The sequence below is a fragment of the Bubalus bubalis genome, chromosome 23, assembly GCF_019923935.1.
Source record: "Bubalus bubalis isolate 160015118507 breed Murrah chromosome 23, NDDB_SH_1, whole genome shotgun sequence".
NCBI classification, from domain to species: domain Eukaryota; kingdom Metazoa; phylum Chordata; class Mammalia; order Artiodactyla; family Bovidae; genus Bubalus; species Bubalus bubalis.
The window spans coordinates 24,494,336-24,511,440 of record NC_059179.1 but is presented as its reverse complement, the minus strand read 5'-3'; the positions used below and the strand labels follow the sequence as shown (position 1 = coordinate 24,511,440).

General features: G+C 48.9%; 1 protein-coding gene and 1 non-coding gene across 5 annotated transcripts in view; one reads left to right on the top strand and one right to left on the bottom strand.

Moving 5' to 3' along the window:
- The window catches only part of SH3PXD2A (SH3 and PX domains 2A), a 247,911-nt gene that overhangs the window by 87,746 nt on the left and 143,060 nt on the right, over positions 1–17,105 (top strand). For 3 of the 4 annotated variants that reach the window (XM_006067746.4, XM_006067744.4, XM_006067745.4), the window contains exon 3: positions 8,563–8,638. In XM_006067746.4, the coding sequence (XP_006067808.1) occupies positions 8,563–8,638 (76 nt within the window). Of the gene's footprint in view, positions 1–7,889; positions 8,031–8,562; positions 8,639–17,105 lie in introns of those variants that run through there. The other variant, XM_025274421.3, reaches the window with a different exon arrangement.
- Positions 10,514–10,585, bottom strand: TRNAE-UUC. Its single transcript has one exon. It is a non-coding gene; the product is annotated as a tRNA-Glu (tRNA).

The window sequence follows — 17,105 nt, the reverse complement described above, 5'->3', positions numbered from 1 at the left end:
ACATATTACCCATATCAGGAGAAAGAGAAGATACTACTTCAGGTGAAATAATAACAAAGGAGTGTTAGTAACAGTTTTTTGTCATTAAATCCAATAAGACAACATGGGCAAATTCTTTGGAAAACTCAACTTTTTCAAAACTGACTCAACAAGAAAAAGAAAAATGTTAAGTGCCTTTATACCTGTTAAAGAAATTGAATTCATAATCAAATACTTTCCTGCAAGGAAAGCTCCAAATCCACATAGTTTCACTCATGAACTCTATCCAGCATTCAAGGATGAAATAATACCATTCTTACACTCAGGAAGATGGAATAGTTTCTAACTCATTGTATAAAGTGAGCATAATCTTGATATCAAAACCTGATGAGAACATTATAAGAAAGGAAAATATCAGAATACCATGAACGTGGATGCAGATTTTTTCTTAAAAATATTTAGCAAATCAAGTCCAGCAGTGTATAGAAAGGATAATTATACCATAACCAAGTAGAATTTATCTCAAAAATGCAAACTGGTTCAACATTTCAAGATCTATCAGTATATTTCACTATACTGGCAGAATATAGGAGAAAAAATGCATCAGTCGATTCAGTAAAAGCATGATTTTTTAAAAAACATCTAAGTAAACTAGAAATCAAAGAAAGCTTTCTTATCCTGGGCATCTACAGAGAACCTGCCAGTATCATCATACTTCATGGTGAAAGCCTGAGTATTTTCCTCTTAAGATTGGAATAAGGCAGGACTTCCCTAATGGTCCAGCTGTTGAGACCCCATGCTTCCACTGCAGGGGGTGCACAGCTTCAGTCCTGGTCAGGGAACTAAGATCCAGCATTCCACTCCATATGGCACCTCCCAAAAAAGATTGGAATAAGGCAAGAATGTTCTCTTTTACTTCTTTTATTCAGCATGGTCCTGGACCTTGCAGCCAGTGAAATAAGAAAAGACATACATGTTGGAAATAGAAAGATATATAATGGTCTTTTTTTTCCCTCCTGACATGACTGTCTATGTAGAAAATGCTAAGAAATCTGCAAAAGACAAAAATACCTATTAGAATCAATCAATGATTTTAACAAAGTTGCAGGATACACGTTCAATATGCAAAAACCAGCTGTATATCTGTATACTACTGCTGCCGCTGCTGCTAAGTCGCTTCAGTCGTGTCCGACTCTGTGCGACCCCATAGACGGCAGCCCACCAGGCTCCCCCGCCCCTGGGATTCTCCAGGCAAGAACACGGGAGTGGGTTGCCATTTCCTTCTCCAATGCATGCTACTAGCAGCAAACAATTAGAAAATGAAATTTTCAAACACTGTTAATAACAGTTTCAAAACACATAAAACTTACTACATCAAGAGAATGACAAGATAAGCTACAGACTGGGAGTATATATTTGCAAAGACGTATCAGATAGATGACTGTTATCCAAAATATATAAAGACGTCTTAAAATTTAACAATAAGAAAATGAGCAACCTGACTAATAAATAAAGATCTTAACAGACGCCTCACCGAAGATATATAGATGGCAGATAAGCATATGAAGCAGTGCTCAACATTGTCTGTCATTAGGAAATTGCAAATTAAATCTACAAAATCCTATCATGACACACCTGTATGAGAATAGTGAGGAGCCAAGGCACTGACAATACCAAATGTTGGCAAGGATGTAGAGCAACAGGAGCTTGCATTCATTGCTGGTCACAACACAAGATGCTGCAGCCACTTTGGAAGATAGTTTTTTTACAAAACGAAACATACTCTTACCATGCAGTTCAGCAGTCATCCTCCAAATGAGCTCAAAACTATGTCCACACAAAAACCTGCACATGGATGTTTACAGCAGCATTATTCATAATTGCCAAAACTTAGACACAACCAAGATGTCCTTCAGTAGGTGAACAGGTAAATAAGCTGTAGTACATCAACAGGATGGCATCTTACTAGTCAGTGTTAAAAAGAAATGAACTATCAAGCCATGAGAAGACATGGAGGAAACTTAAATGCATAATTGTACATTTTAAAAATTAAAGAGTCTATTTTAAAAAGACTACATAGTGTATGATTCCAACTCTGTGATCTTGTAGTTAAGGCAAAGCTATGGAGATGGTAAATTCCATTGGTTGCTGGAATTAGTGGAAAGGGGATGAGTCGGTGGAGCACAGAGGTTTCTCAGGACCGTGAAGCTACTCTATATGATTCTGTCATGGTGGACACACGTGATGCATTTGTCCAAACCTATCAAATGTACAATATCAAAAACAAACCATAGTGTGAACTATGGACTTTGGATGATAGTTCTTGGTCACTGTAGGTTCATCAAGTGCAATTAATGAGCTGCTCTGGTCTGGGATTTTGAAGTGGGAGACGGGGAATGTGCTCGGTGAAGAAGTCCATGAGAATTCTCTGTACTTTCTGCTTTGTTTTGCTTTGAACCTAAAACTTCTCTTTAAAAGTCTATTAAAAAAGAAAACTTCTATAAAGCTACAGTTATCAAGATAGAGTGGCACAGACATAGGCTAGATATATAGATCAAAGGGATAGAATTGAGAGTCCCGGAATAAACCCATACGTCTATCTTGAACTGGTTTTCTGCGAAGGCACCAAGACTATTCAAGAGGAAGGATCCCTCCTCTTGAGGGCAATGAGATGAGCTTGTACCAAAACATCTCAAAAAAACTATATGAAGTGCTGAAATGGGGACTGTTGGAATTCACAGAGAGGAGGGGTGACCTTAGGCTGGATGGTCAGGGGCTTCCCAGTGTAGATATTTCCTGATACTTTCATCAAAGAAGGAAGGGACGGGGACGTACATTTCAGACCACGAAGGATGAGAACTTTAAGAAAAGTCACATGATGCATCGCTATCGTCCCTGTCTGTTTCTGTGATTTTTCCTGTGGTCCTGCGTCTAACACAGGGCCTGGTGAACAGACAAGCCATGATCTCTGAATCCCCAGGGAGATGAGGTGACTTTGCCCCTTTATAAGGGGGATCCCTAGATCAGGGAACCCACCAGCCTCTTGTAGTAACGAATGTTCCCTTTGTTCCTGAGCTGGAAATGGTCATAAGCACTGGGGCCTCAGAGCTGGAGTCGCTGGGAACTCCACCCACTCGGAAGGGCGAGGAGCCGAACTCTTGGGTTACAGATGTGCCCCAGCTGGGTCTGGGGCCCTCCCCTCTCCCTCCCCAGTGTTTATTGCTGCTCAGCCCTACCCAGGGAGAGCTGCCGAATCAGCTTTCTCTGGCCGGGGCTGGCTCTTGGAGCCGAGCTGTCCTGTATCTCTCGCACTATCCACCCCTTAGATAAACAGCCTGGCGTCCTCCACACGCTGCAGAGCTCTGATGTGGTTGCTCAGGGCTTCCTCAGCCAAACACTCTTGCTCTGAGAGGGACCCTGGCAACGGGCCCTGCTTTTCCTCCAGCCCAAGTCAGGCCCTTGCTGGAGTGACAGGAGAATCCACTTCCTGCCCAAAAAGGTGGCCGCAGCAGTATTCTCTGAGGGGCGGAGCTTCCTTCCTCATGGCCCACACACCCAGGCTTCCTCCCCAGGGAAGGTCTGGGCAGCTTCTTCATCAGACAGCCCCCCTCAGCCTTCCTTTCTTGTGACTTTTCTCTATCCGACCCCCGTCCTGCAAATTAGACACCCACCAGGTTATACAACTCCGCTTCCCCGGTAGCTCAGTGGTAAAGAATCCTCCTTCAAAGCAGATATGGGTTCAATCTCTAGGTGGGAAGATTCCCTGGAGAAGGAAATGGCAACCCTCTCCAGTATTCTTGCCTGGGAAATCCCACGGGCAGAGGAGCCTGGAGGGCTAAGTCCAGGGGTCGCAAAAGAGTCGAACATGACTTAGCGACTAAACAACAGGTTATCGAACCCACTTTGCAGCCCACCTGGCCCCAGGTGGGGGGACATTCACCTTGTGTATTACACATGATGGCAGATGTTCATCCCCAGCCCTGATGTGCTGTGCACGGGCCACGCCAATGCCCAGTGAGGTCTTGCAAGCCCCCCATACTGAGTAAACTCGGCTGGCTGCCTGTATTTGGTTTACTCTGGAGTCTGAGCCAGGGGATTTGCTTTCTTTGAAAGGTGACCTGTAGGCAGAGAAAATGTCACCAGCATCTGGTTAGCAGTGCGTCGCCTTCCTGTGGCCAGTAAGCCCTGGAGAAGACCAGGAGGACAGATGCCGAGGCTGAGCAGTGGTGGTGTGATCAGATGACAGGTGTCGCTGGGATCCGCACCTGAGAGCGGCAGGTCAGCTGGGTGCTTACAGCTCTGGGGAGGGCCCACTGACCCAGTACGTTAATTATATGGGCTTGTCTTGGCTTCAGAGGGACCCAGATTAAGACAGAGTTGGGGGAAGCGGAAAAGCTGTAACAGAAGGAGGAGGTGGGAGAGAGGCTGGCTGCCTAGCATCCTCAAGAGGCCTTCTGAGGGAAAATTCAAATCTGTGGGGCTATCAGATGATCCCTGCCTTCCAGGAGGCACATGAACCCAGGGGGAGAGGTCAGGCTGCTCTTGGCAAGGAAGACACAGGGAACATGACCATCGCTCTGCCAAAACAGAGCTGGCCTCACCTCCTACAGGAAGTCTTCCCTGACCTCTCCCTTCAGGTCCCACAGGATGCTGTTCATACATTCTCACCATTCCCCATCACTCCAGAACTTGCTTGTCTGTCTCTAGCACCAGGACAAAGCTTCACAGACCTCTGGGCAGAGCCCAGGAAACTGCATTTTTAATAGACGCCTCCCTCCACCAGGGCGTCGGGTTTGAACAGACTTTAAGCTATGCTTTGAGAATCATCTTGCTCTAGAGCAGCCTGTCCATAGTATATAATGTAATATCAATATAATATCCAAATATAATATCAACCATATGTAGAATTTAAATTCTTCTAGTAGCTATGTAAAAGCATAAAACAGGTGAAATTGTTTTAAGCGTATTTTTACTTAACCTTTCATATCCAGAATATCATCATTTCAACATACGATCAGTACAGACATTGTTAATGAGATATTTCACTTGTTTTGTTTCATGCTACGTCTTTGAAAGCTGGCACATATTTTATACTTACAGGGCATCTCAATTTGGATGGGCCGTATTTCAACAGCCACATGTGGGTGGTGACTGCAACATGAGACAGCTCTAGAGCTTTGTTGCTGAATGTGACCGTGGGCCAGCAGTTTCGGCCTCACCTGAGCTTGGTAGAAATGGAGGATCTCGGGCCCCTACCTGGGCCCACTGAATCAGCACCTGCTTTTTAACATGTTGGCAGAGGTGCTTTGTATGTGTGTTGAAGGCGGTGAAGCCCTGCTCTAGATCGAGACCATGAGCTCCTTGGTGTAGAAACTGTGATGTAACTCATCTCTAGCACCTCACAGAGGGCTGGCATATAGAAGGCACACGGCAAATGTTTTGAGAGGAAAGGAAGAACCGTGTGAATCTTCCCCTGCCCACCTCTCTTGGCACCACCTTCCCTATGCATTGTTGGTGAGAATCTCAGAATCCTAGGTCTGAAAAAGAATTTAGCAGTCAGCGAACAAATGTAGATCAGAGCAGATAAGCAACTTAAAGTTTCTGTAGCCTAACTCCTGCGAGCCTCAAAGAGACAGGGCAATTTGGGCAAGTCTCTTGGCTTGCCAGGCACAGCAAGCCTCCCTCTTTCAGGATAAACGTGATCTGATGAGGGCAAATTACTCTACACCAGGCCCTGAGCCGGGCCTGCCTTTCTCCCCATCCTCTCTGTGCCATTTCTCAGAAATCCTATGAAGCTGCTGCTCAGAGGCCCCAGGCCTGGCCTATAGCACGTCAGTTATATCCATCTATTTATCCTCAGTCTTCTTCCAGAAGAGATTTAAGGCACCTATAGATTTGCATAGATTTCAATGAGATGAAACAAAGGATAGAAGAAGTATTAAGGTGTACATAGGTACATGGAAAGGATGTTCACTCTGGTGTTACATATAAGTAGTGAATACCCAACAGTAGTTGTTGTTCGATCACTCAGTCGTGTCCGACTCTTTTCGACCCCATGGACTACAGCACGCCAGGCTCCCCGGTCATTCACTATCTCCTGCAGTTTGCTCAAGTTCATGTCCATTGAGTCCGTGATGCTATCTAACCATCTCATCCAACAGTAGAGTGTAGGTAAGTCAACCATGGCCCATTCAAACATCGAAATTCTATGTCACAATGAAGAATGCTAGTATGGAAATAATCCTGACATGAGACAATGCCATTACAGAGTATAATGCATGGATGAGCTTATTTTATCTACATGCACATCTGGAAAGGATATATAGCCCAAATATTAATGTTGCTTTTTCAGGGGGAAGGATAGTGAGTGACTCTTGCTCTCTTTTTTTATCTACTGCTTCTGTCAGTTCAGTTCAGTCGCTCAGTCATGTCTGACTCTTTATGACCCCATGGACTGCAGCATGCCAGGCTTCCTATCTGTCACCAACTCCCGGAGCTTGCTCAAACTCACGTCCATCGAGTTGGTGATGCCATTCAACCATCTCATCCTCGGTCGTCCCATTTCTCCTCCTGCCTTCAATCTTTCCCAGCATCAGGGTCTTTTCCAATGAGTCAGTCTAATTACTGCTTCTGTAATTTCTAGTTTTTTCCCTCAATGAATATGCATTACTTGTGTAATACAGAAAAAAAATTACAAAGTAGAAGATGGCTGAGGGGATGGGGAGAGAAAAAAGTAAGAGTTCTACTCCATGTAGAATTTATTTGAAAATCTATTAATTTAAAAAATCCTAAGTACAAGTTTATAGTGTTAGGTCTGTTGTCTGTATTTGCATGTAGCAGGCAACTATTAAATGGTAGAGAGGTGGACTTACAACATTGGGGTTTGAAAACCCATGAGCCAGCTTTTGTTGAATTGTAGTCTGTGTTCAGGGAAGTGAAAGTTAATAACGGTGCAGTAGTTGTGTTGTTTTGAACGGAATCCAACAACGACCCACCCTCCACGTGTGGGCTCGAAATAGCCTGTGTGTGTTGGATTATGGCTGTGTAAGAGAGGATCCTAAAATCATGCGTTAGAACTGGGCAGGCAGGTGGCTAGATGGGAATATGCACACACGGGCATGTGTGCACACACATACACGTATGCACACATACCACGCACACGTCAAATCTAGCGTAGGACCACATGTCACCACCTCCAAGGCAGCAGTTCGGTCCCAGTTGACTCCTAAGTGATCTGTTTCCCCAGTGTGGCCTCTTCACTTCCCTGTAGCTCCAGCCGTCCTCTGCATGATCCGCCTCTGCCTGGATCCCATTACCTGTACCTCCAGCCCTGCGCACTCCTCTCCAGCCTCCACTCCACTGGCTCTTCCCCTGCCTGGACCATTCTCCCCCTCCACTGTGGCTCGATTCCTCTCCATCAGGTCTCTGCCAAATTGCCATCTGATTTGTGAGGCTTCCCTCACCACGCTATATAAAATCACTGTTTCTTCCTGTTCTGCCCCACCACCTTATCCTACTTCATTTTTCTTTATAGCACGTATCCCCACAACATAGCACATATTTGGTTACTGTGTGGTCTCACCAACTAGAATATAAACTCCCTGAGGGCAGGAACTTCATCTCTTTACTGCCGATTTTTCTAAGTGCCCAGTGCTCTAAGGAGACGCTCAATAAATATTAATTAATATTAGAAAGAAGGGATGAACTTTCAGTCATCATGTGAGGGATCTTCCTCATTTTACCGATGAGGCAAAAGCTTGCAGCCTGGCCCAGGGTCACGCAGCTGGGACAGTGGGTTGGGTCCGGCTCTCCACTCTGCTCCACCTCCCACCCTCCCTTGCCTTGGAAGGGAGGCTAACCACACACACACACGCGCGCACACACACACAGGGGCCGTGGCTTCGTCCATCCCGTCTCCTGTGTGTTTTTCCAGTTTGTACAGAATTTCAGCCCAGCATAGCGGAAGAAAAAACAGCTGTTCTTCCAGAACCCTGGAAGCTCTTCCAATGGGTCTGTCCCTGGAAAAACAGCAGCGACCTCAGGGTGGGAAGGTAGGAGACGGAGGAGGGGACAAGAGGCTAGACTTGGTTTTGCAATTAAAATAACATCTGGGTCTGTTTCTGCAGAGTGGTTCTGGAAGGTGGGTGGTCTGTCTGATGTATCAGGTGGGGCCTTCCGCATCCTGGCCCAGGGTGGGGGGGGATGGGTTGGATGACTAAAGAGCTCACCCAACATATGACATGTGAAAAAACTGGGTCCACAGAAGCCTCTGGAAATCCCACCTGCAGCCTGGCCTGAAATCTTGCTGGCCCCTACCCCGGCCTCCCTCCGGGGCATCTCCGGATACCTCCCCTCCTGCACCCTCAGGCCTCCTTGAGATGGTTCAGGCACCCCCTTTGATGCACAGAGAGCTCTGCCTGTGCGCACTCATGCCCCATGTGGTTTGTTAATCATCTGTGAAATGAGGGATTTGAGGCGTCGCTCATCCGTGTGAGGGCGGTGGGGCCGGGAGCAGTGGAGCGAAGTCGGGGAAGCGGAGTAGTACCAGTCTTCTGAATCCTATCCCTCTGTCTGGCTTCTCAGATGCAGCTTTTGGATAAGTTTCCCATCGAAGGTGGCCAGAAGGACCCCAAGCAGAGAATCATCCCCTTCCTCCCAGGTAAGCTTGGGATGGTCCCTGCTGATGGGATGGGGGTACCCTGGAGAGGGGCATTCTCTAGGCCAAGAAAAGGTTGGCAATTCCACCAGAATTCTGGCTCAGGGTGGGCCTAGCAACCTGCATGTTAACAACCCCCAGGGGATCGGAAGTCCCTGATTTTGAAGGCCATTGTCTTCACAGGGGCCTCTCCTACGTCTGCTGGCCCCGGACTGTGTAACCTACGAGGAGCTTCTCAGCTCTGGGACTTTGGTGTCCTTTTTACAAAAAGCATAGAGAGCTCAAGTTCTCCCATGAAAGGATGAAAATCTGCAGACTGAACTCTCCACTGGCTCCCGTTGTAATCACAGATAACCTTAAATTGAGCACACTTTCCCTCCCACCCTGTTCGAGTCCTCCTGGCACGGTTATCCAGCAAGGCCCTGCCAGCTTACATAACTCAGCCTGTGAGCTGACAGAGAGAGGATTTGAACCCAGGTTTGTCTGGTCATAAAGGCCGTTAACCATCACACCGTTTTGGAGCATGTTCAAGGCAATTGATTATGTTGTGTAATCAAGAGGGACCCTTCTCAGGGTGTCATAACCTGCTATTACTGTGATGTCTTCAACTGGTATAGGAATATATAGCTTACAAAGTGCTTTTAAATTTGTGATCATATACAAATCTCCAAACTGAAGCCTGCATTATAATTTCTGCTTGAGGGATGAAGATGCTGGGGTTCAGAGATGTTAAGTAACTGACCATCAAAGTGGCAGAGCTGAGGTGTGAGCTTGGTCTCCTGCCCCAAACTGGGCTCTTTGCCCTGAACTGCATGGGTGGTACTGCCTGCTGGCTCTCCGATGCCCTGTCTTTCCCCAGGCTGGTGGGCTGGGCTGGTTCCTGGGGAGCTGCCCTCCAGTGGTCTTCACCCTCCATGCCCTCCCAGGGCCAGCCTCCAGGATGACAGGGATCAGTGGGGCCATTGCAAGTAGAGGGTCTGCGTCTCATTAATCCCTGGCACGTGGCCCGCCTGTGGTTAGTACCTGCTTGTTGACTTGAAAACCTACTGTGGGACAGCTCCCCCAGAGAGTGGTTCTTCTCTAAGAAGTGTACCCCCATCCTCAAAATCAGTGAAAGACAAAAGCAGGCATTGTTGCCTGCCCTCCCCGCCTAATGCTAAAGCTGTAGAGAATTGATTTACTTACAAAAAAAGAACTTCTAATCCCTACAGAACAGACAAGATGAGAACGAGTCAGTGAGGGTGTCAGGAATCTCAGCCCTGTGCCCCTTCCATGGAGGCAGGAGACTGCCTCCATTCCCCAGCCCAGGAGTTAACGTGGGGGACTTTTGCACCCTGCTTGGCTTTCCGCTGAGCCTCGAGGGGATTGGAACATCCAACACCCAGGTTTGTAGTGACCTTAGATGTTGCTCCCGTACAGTCAGATTCTCCACCCACCAAGGACCTGGGAGCCCAGCTAGGATGCTGTGGACACAAGTGTCCGAGAGCCTAGGAAGCCAGTGCTGGGCCCTGTTGCTGAGTGGACCCAGCTTCGGGGTATGAAGGCTACCTGTTTATCAAGAAGAACCAGTTTCTCCCCTTCTTGTGACCAGTGATCCAAGGAGAAAGCACGTCACTGTTATTACTCACTGGGTGTTTATGAGGGGCTCAGCCTGTGCGGGGCCCAGGAATAAGTCTCCAGAGCCAGGGACTGGGGTGGCTGGGTGAATCCAGGGAGATCTGGATTTGTTTCCTTTATCTAAAGGAACCCTCAAGCTCAGAGAGAGGGAAGGTCTACTTCTTAATCATAGACGTACTTAAGGCAGAATGTGACCCTTCCTATCCCTGAAAAATTCCTTTTTTTTTTTTTGGCCATGCCACTCGGCATGCAGGATCTTAGTTCCCTGACCAGGGATCAAACCCAGGCCCTGGCAGTGAAAGTGCCAAGTCCTAACCACTGGACTGCCAGGGAATTCCCTGAAATTCCAATTTTGACGGAGAAGGAGCTCATTGTGAGCCCAAGGCATCAAAAGCCTCCTGCTGCAGGATAGAGACCTCTCTGAACTTCAGGTTCCTCTTCTAGGATTGGGGTGAAGATCAAAAGAATTCATGTGAAATACTTTGCACAGTGCCTGTCCCATAGTAAATGCTCAATAAATGGCAACTATTAATTTAAAAGACTTCCCCTCCCTCCTACCCCCACCCCCACCCAAAATATCCAACTCCTGGGAGAAGGCACTGGACTTGGCCAGCCCCCAAGAGAGGATACTGTGCATTGTGTGTGTTATTGTCTAGAGGAGTGAGGTTGACTGGCCCCTCATGCCTACCCCATCCCTCCATCCAGAAGGAAGTTTCCTTTTCTTGTGCGTTTCTGCATTTCTCCCCTTCTTTCAGCGGAGCTCTCTCTCCAGATCTTCCCTTTTGCTCACTTGCTCTCCAGAACTTTAGAATGGACATTTGGAATCCCACCCTCAGATCCCCAGGCCCTGTTACTAGCTTTTCCCTCACTCACTAGGAGCTACCTTAACCCTCTCATACTTGACTCAGTTCTTAGCTTGAAGAGGAAGGAAAAAGATTGAAGGAAAAAAACAAAACAAAACAAGAGACGCAGAACCAAGCAAGTAAGGGTTGGAGTGGTCCTGGGGGTTCCCAAGCCACCCCACATCCCTGAATCGAAGGAGCTCCCGCAGATATGAGGGCTTCAGAGAAGGGCAGTGATGAATGTTGCCTGCCTTAGGTCAGGTTCTGGGAAGCAGAGCCTGAGACGAGGGTTCTTAGGCAAGATGACTTCTGAGGACTGCTCTCAGGTAAACATCCCGGGTCAGTGAGGGGAGCAGCACAGGACAGGGGAAGACAAGGGGCCGAGGTACAGGGTCAGCTAAGTCTGGCCTCAGCCTGATCCTGTGAGGAGCTCTGGAGGGTGGACGGCACCAGAGTTGTCCCATCTTAGGGGACAATGTTTATACTCCCCATAATAGTATACCAATCACTATGATCATGAGCTGCCCCCTCTCTCAGCAGTGTGAAATGTGGACAGGTGCTCTTGAGGGCTGAGGGCGTGTCCCTACAGAAGCTGTGAGCCCTTAGCAGCCAACACCCACAGAGCGCAGGGTGGGAGCATCAGCTGGTAAGGGGCCCTGGACAGGATGCCTACAGGTAGACTGTATTACCTGACACCAGCTGGAGACCCTGTTCCCACCTCCCTGCCTCTGGAGAGGGCATCTGCAGTCACCTGCTGATTCCCCAGGGTTGAGCCCTGGCGGCGGTGACTCAGCAGAGCCTCGGTGCTCAAAGACGCTGAGGTAATCCAGCAGCGGGTGCTCCGGCAGGCAGCCCGGGAGGGCAGCAGCTAGGTTCAGGAACAGCTCCGCCAGCATTTTGCCTTGCCTGGAATTTCAGAGCAAGGGGAATCCAAGGGCAGGAAGCAGGGCGCTCCTGTGGTCTCCAGAGGTGCCTTGACTTTAGCTTTAGAGGTGACCAGGACGTGATGTGCGTCTCTGCTGCCCAGGCAGGGGCTCTGGGGGTGTCTTTGGAGCATTAGGCCAGCTGCTGTGCTCTGGCTGCAGGCTCCTGTCCAGAGGCTCATAGACCTTTGGTGGTTTAGTCACTAAGTCGTGTCCAACTCTTGTGACCCCATGGATCATAGCCTGCCAGGCTCTTCTGTCCATGGGATTGTCCAGGCAAGAATACTGGAGTGGGTTGCCATCCCCTCCTCCAGGGGATCTTCCCGACGCAGGGATTGAACCCACATCTCTTATGTCTCCTGCTTTGGTAGGCGGGTTCTTTACCACTAGCACCACCTGGGAAGCCCTGTAAAACTCCTAGGCACTCTATATTCCTCCCCTCCAATTCCATGACCAAACCACAGGATAGGTGGCATTAGTCCCAATTTAAGGACAGGTCACATCACTTTCTGTCATCACATAGCCACTGAGCTGTGTTCCCACTGCCCAGCTTCCCCAGTAGTAATATCTTATGTAACAACAGTACATTATCAAACCCAGGAAATTTATGACTCAGTTATCTACAATTACAGACTCCAGAAATTGACTTTTAGTATAATGAGGTAGAGAGGGCTAGTAAGCAAGCATGCCAGCTGATCCTTAGGGAGGAGACGGCAGTTTGACAATTGTCCCTGAGAAGTTCCACTCCCAATCCTGACCTATTGGCATTCGTAACTCTAACAGAAAGCAGGAGTGAACCTTGTTTTATCTTAATGCTTACTCCTAAAAACTTCTGTGTAAATTTTTCTCTTTGGGACAAATCACATCATCTTTTAGGTATCCTAAATGCTATTTTTGTAAAAGAGACACATAATAAACCCTTTTGCAAAGTAGAGAGTGCTTTTTATTAAAGTAATTCTTTTCTTGGTTTATGTATATTTTTATAATTTGGGACTTCTTCTGAGTTTGCTGGAAGCAGGAAACAGACCTGAAACTCATAGATTGGTCAACAGTGTTGACCTCAGTATGAGCAGCACTAGTCCACCAGATTTGAGATTTTAGAGTAAGATCTGGGATTTTACCGTATTTTCAAGCCAATTACATTAGCTTACCCCAGACTCCTGGATGCCAGCAGAAAACACGAGACTCCTGGGTCAGAGATAGGAGGCTTCATGATGGCATTGCAAGCAGCATGAGCAACAGCACATTGGCATCAGCTCCCGTTGCCTCCAAGTCCCATAGGGCATGGCCCCTTGGGCCCAGAACAATGCCTGCACGTGCAATGCATTACATTGTAGGAGAGGAACCAGATCTTAAGGAGCCCACATCTTTTATAAGGGGCAGTAAGCAAACCTACTCCTTTGGCTCTGGAGAGAGACTGTCCCAGTCTCCCAAGGCTCTGTGCAAACCTGCTGATTGCTCCAGAGCAAGACACTGCCTCTGTCTTTTAAAACTGTTTGCTCTACAAGCACCTTTGAAAAGATAATCTAGAACAAAAGGCGGGCAGTGCTTTGTTGATAAGACACAGAAATGCAAGAGAACCAAAGAAAATTGTCTCACAAGTACATCTCTCTGAGGTCTCCTGCTTTGGGGAGGAGTGGACAGAAGTGAAGTTCTTTAGGACACTGGGCCAAGCACGATGGGGTCAGCAGCCTCTCAGGGCAGCCTTCTGTTTACATGGAACTCTCTGCCTTGTTTTAAAAGACTATTGTGGAAAATCCATCTCCTGTTGCCCATTCTGGGATTGGAATAGATTTCCTGTATATCTTGAGTTTGCCAGCCCAAGGAGGCTCTCGGGGAGGAAATGGTCATTACAGAGTGAAATAGAATGTGTAGCTGCTGATGTAAAAAGCAAACCATTGCGACCACGGACCAAGGGGCTTCAGAAGCCAGGCAGCAGAGCAGAAAGAGGTCAACTCGCTTGGCAAAGGCTGTGCGAGGTCTCCTCCCACTTGCAAGCCATCTGTGTCTCTGTACGGCTGGTTCTGGCCTCTGAACTTCCAGAAAGCCCCTTCACCTTCATATCAGAGTCAGTCCCACCCACCAGTATACATACTCCTGAGTTGGCGAGGCGTGGAGAAGCTAGATAGCTTAGGAAGTAAAGTGAGCCTATCACCTTAATCAGAGAGGTGCTGCCAGGCTGCCCGCAGCCTCATGACCTCATGAGCTTAGAGGGGTGTATTTTTAGAAAGCAAGTATGCTTTGTCCTTCGGTACCTGCTCACCAGTTTACATGTTGGCCCCTTAGTAAAGAGGCAGTCTGGGGCCCCAATGCAGGGTAGGTGCTGGGGGAATTGCAAGCACGGGCTCTGAGTCCTTCCTCTCCCTGCCCCCCGAGAGCCCTGTGCAGGAGATCCGGTGTTTGTTCCAGCTCAGAAGGAAGCAAGGGGGAGGGATATGTTTAGCTAGAGCTGGTCCGTGGCTTGGGGAAGAGTCAGCTCTCTCCCTGGGCTGTCGGTGGTTCTGCTGATCCCCAGCAGGCCTGAGAAAACCCTCCCCAAAGGGCCTGGAGGGCTGCGAGGGAATCAGCGGCTCAGAGATGCTGGCAGGTGCTGCAGCCCCCAGGGGAGATGGCCTGAGAGGTTTCTGAGCCCCACCAATGACCTGGGATGGCAGGAAAAGGCAAAGGTTCTATGTGATGCAGAAGGGAAAATAGGGTCTGCTGGTAATGCCAGGGTTTCCAAAAGATCAACAAGATTATAGGCCTGAACAGCACCGTGTGCTGTTTTAAAAGCAACTTTCCTCTACTTCCTCTGGAAGTGCTGGGTCTTCTCTTGCCGTAATTACTGCCCCCACCCCTCAAAATCATCCTGTCACTCTGTAATCTGGGGCAGGTGGTTCCCGGGCCTGTTCTCGGCATCTGATTCTGAACGCTACGTGGAAGAGTGTTCCGAGTTTGTTTCTGCCACAGGTATTAGTTGAGCACCTACTACGTGCCAGGCCCAGCTGTAGGCACTGGTGACATAGCCAAGAGCAAGGTAGACTGGGCCGCTGTTCTCAGGAAGCTGTCCTTCCAGAGGGGGAGTCTGGAAGCAAACCAGCGAGCAGTTTCCAATAGTGATAAAAGCCAGAAAGAAGAGCAGCCAGGTCATGCCACTGGGGCTCCATATGTGTACGCATGCTCGGTCACTTTGGTCACCTCCTACTCTTTGTGACTGTATAAACTCCAGGATCCTCTGACAATGGGATTCTCCAGGCAAGAATACTGAAGTGCGTTGCCATGCTCTCCTCCAGGGGATCTTCCCAACCCAGGGATCAAACCCTTGCCTCCTGTGTCTCCTGCATTGCAGGGATTCTCTACCGCTGAGCCACAGGGGAAGCCCTGCCCCTGAGCTTACGTGATCCAAAAAGGCTGCTTTACAGAGGTGACACCTGAACTGAGCCAGACGCGGGCAGATCAGGGCCCCAGGTGCCAGGCTGAGGGGCCAGCAGGCTAAGTGTGACTGAGTGTGGATGTTTAAGAACAGCAGGAAGTGTGTAAAGCAGGTGGAAAGTGTTGGGATGGAATGGCCACAGTGAACCAGGCAGACAGGAGTTGTGGAACCAAGGATTCCACAGCGTGTCTCCCGTGGCAGAGCTGCCCAGGAATGAGAGGGCTCCACACGCGTGTGTCAGCATGTAAGGTCTGCCATGTGGCCCAGTCACAGGCCTCCCAGATCGGTTTTCTCATCTGTCAAATGGGTTAATCACGGTTTGGGACAGTGATGCAAGCATGCAGTGCCTAGAACTCACCGTGTGAACTGCTGAGGGAGAGACTCCAGGGCTCCCAGCCTGCCTCTCCTTCGGGCAGCTCGGCTGCAGGACACGTGGGTTTCCTGTGCGCCACCCTCTGCCCACCCTCCCTCTCTGTGCTGAGTCAGCGCCACAGAGCAGCCCCAGCTGCACTTCCTGCTGCTCCCGCCCTCCCTGCGGTCTCTTGCGAAGCTGCAGAGAGCTCCTTTCTGAAGAGCTGAAGATCCAGACGGTTGATCTGGGCAGAAAGGTGGGAGGAGACTGAGCATCTCTGGACCTGACGCCGTGATAACAGAGCAGGGTTGCGAGCTTCGCGGCAGCCAGGTCTCCCTGGAGGTAATGAGCTTTGGGGAAGGCAGTCACTCAAGGGCCCCTTTTACTTTTAAATGTCAGTGTGGCTCAGGCCCCCTAGTCCTTCCCCCATGCCATTCCCTCATTTCCAGACCAAGGCAGGAGTCAGGTCACTTTGCTACCATGTGCCATGTATCTTCTTGTCCAGAGATAATTCTAGAAGAGAATCAGCCTCTTGAACATCCACCCCAAACCCTCAGCCCCCAGTGGACTATATCCTGGGGTATCTTCCACAAGAAGCCTCTGATCTAAGCAGAAATGCATTGTTTACATGGTCTCAGTCAGCTTGCCTAATATAATGTGCAGGAAAATGTGCCCTGGGCAGGGAGCCAGAGTCCTGGACTCTACTGTAACTCTTGCTCATCACTGTGGCAACTTGCACACGGAAAACTAGAAGTTTGGTAGAGCAACCGGGGTCATCTTGCATGTTGGCAAAGTCACCAGAGAGATGTGACTTTCAGTCTCCTTGACATTCCTGATCTCCCCACCTCCTCCTCTCTAGAAATAAATGCTGTGCTTACCCCATGCCCAAACATCCTTTTTTGAGGGTCACATCCTTTCACTCCTGCTTAGAGGGCAGTCAGGTGTGCCCTGGGAGTGGCACTATCAGGAAATTCACACTATCAGGAAATGCCAGGTCAGTTACCTGAGCTCAGGTGTGATACAGGTGAGATAGCAAGAGGGCAGCTGAGGTCGGAGAAGAAAGCAGGTGCTGGGCCCCTGGGTGGGTGGATGGGTGGGGGCACCATGAGAAGCCTGGTCATCGAGCCTTCAGCGTGGCTGCCACACCCAGCCAGGCTGTGCCACGGTCCTGGGCCAGCCTGAGGGGTGAGGATTTGTCTTCAGTGTGGTGAGATATCTCTGAAGTTTTTAGGCTGAGGACCCATGATCTGATTTCTGTTTTGAAAGGATTCTCAGCTGAGCATCTGGGATAGACTAGAAGGGAAAAGGAGCGAGCGTGGGGTGG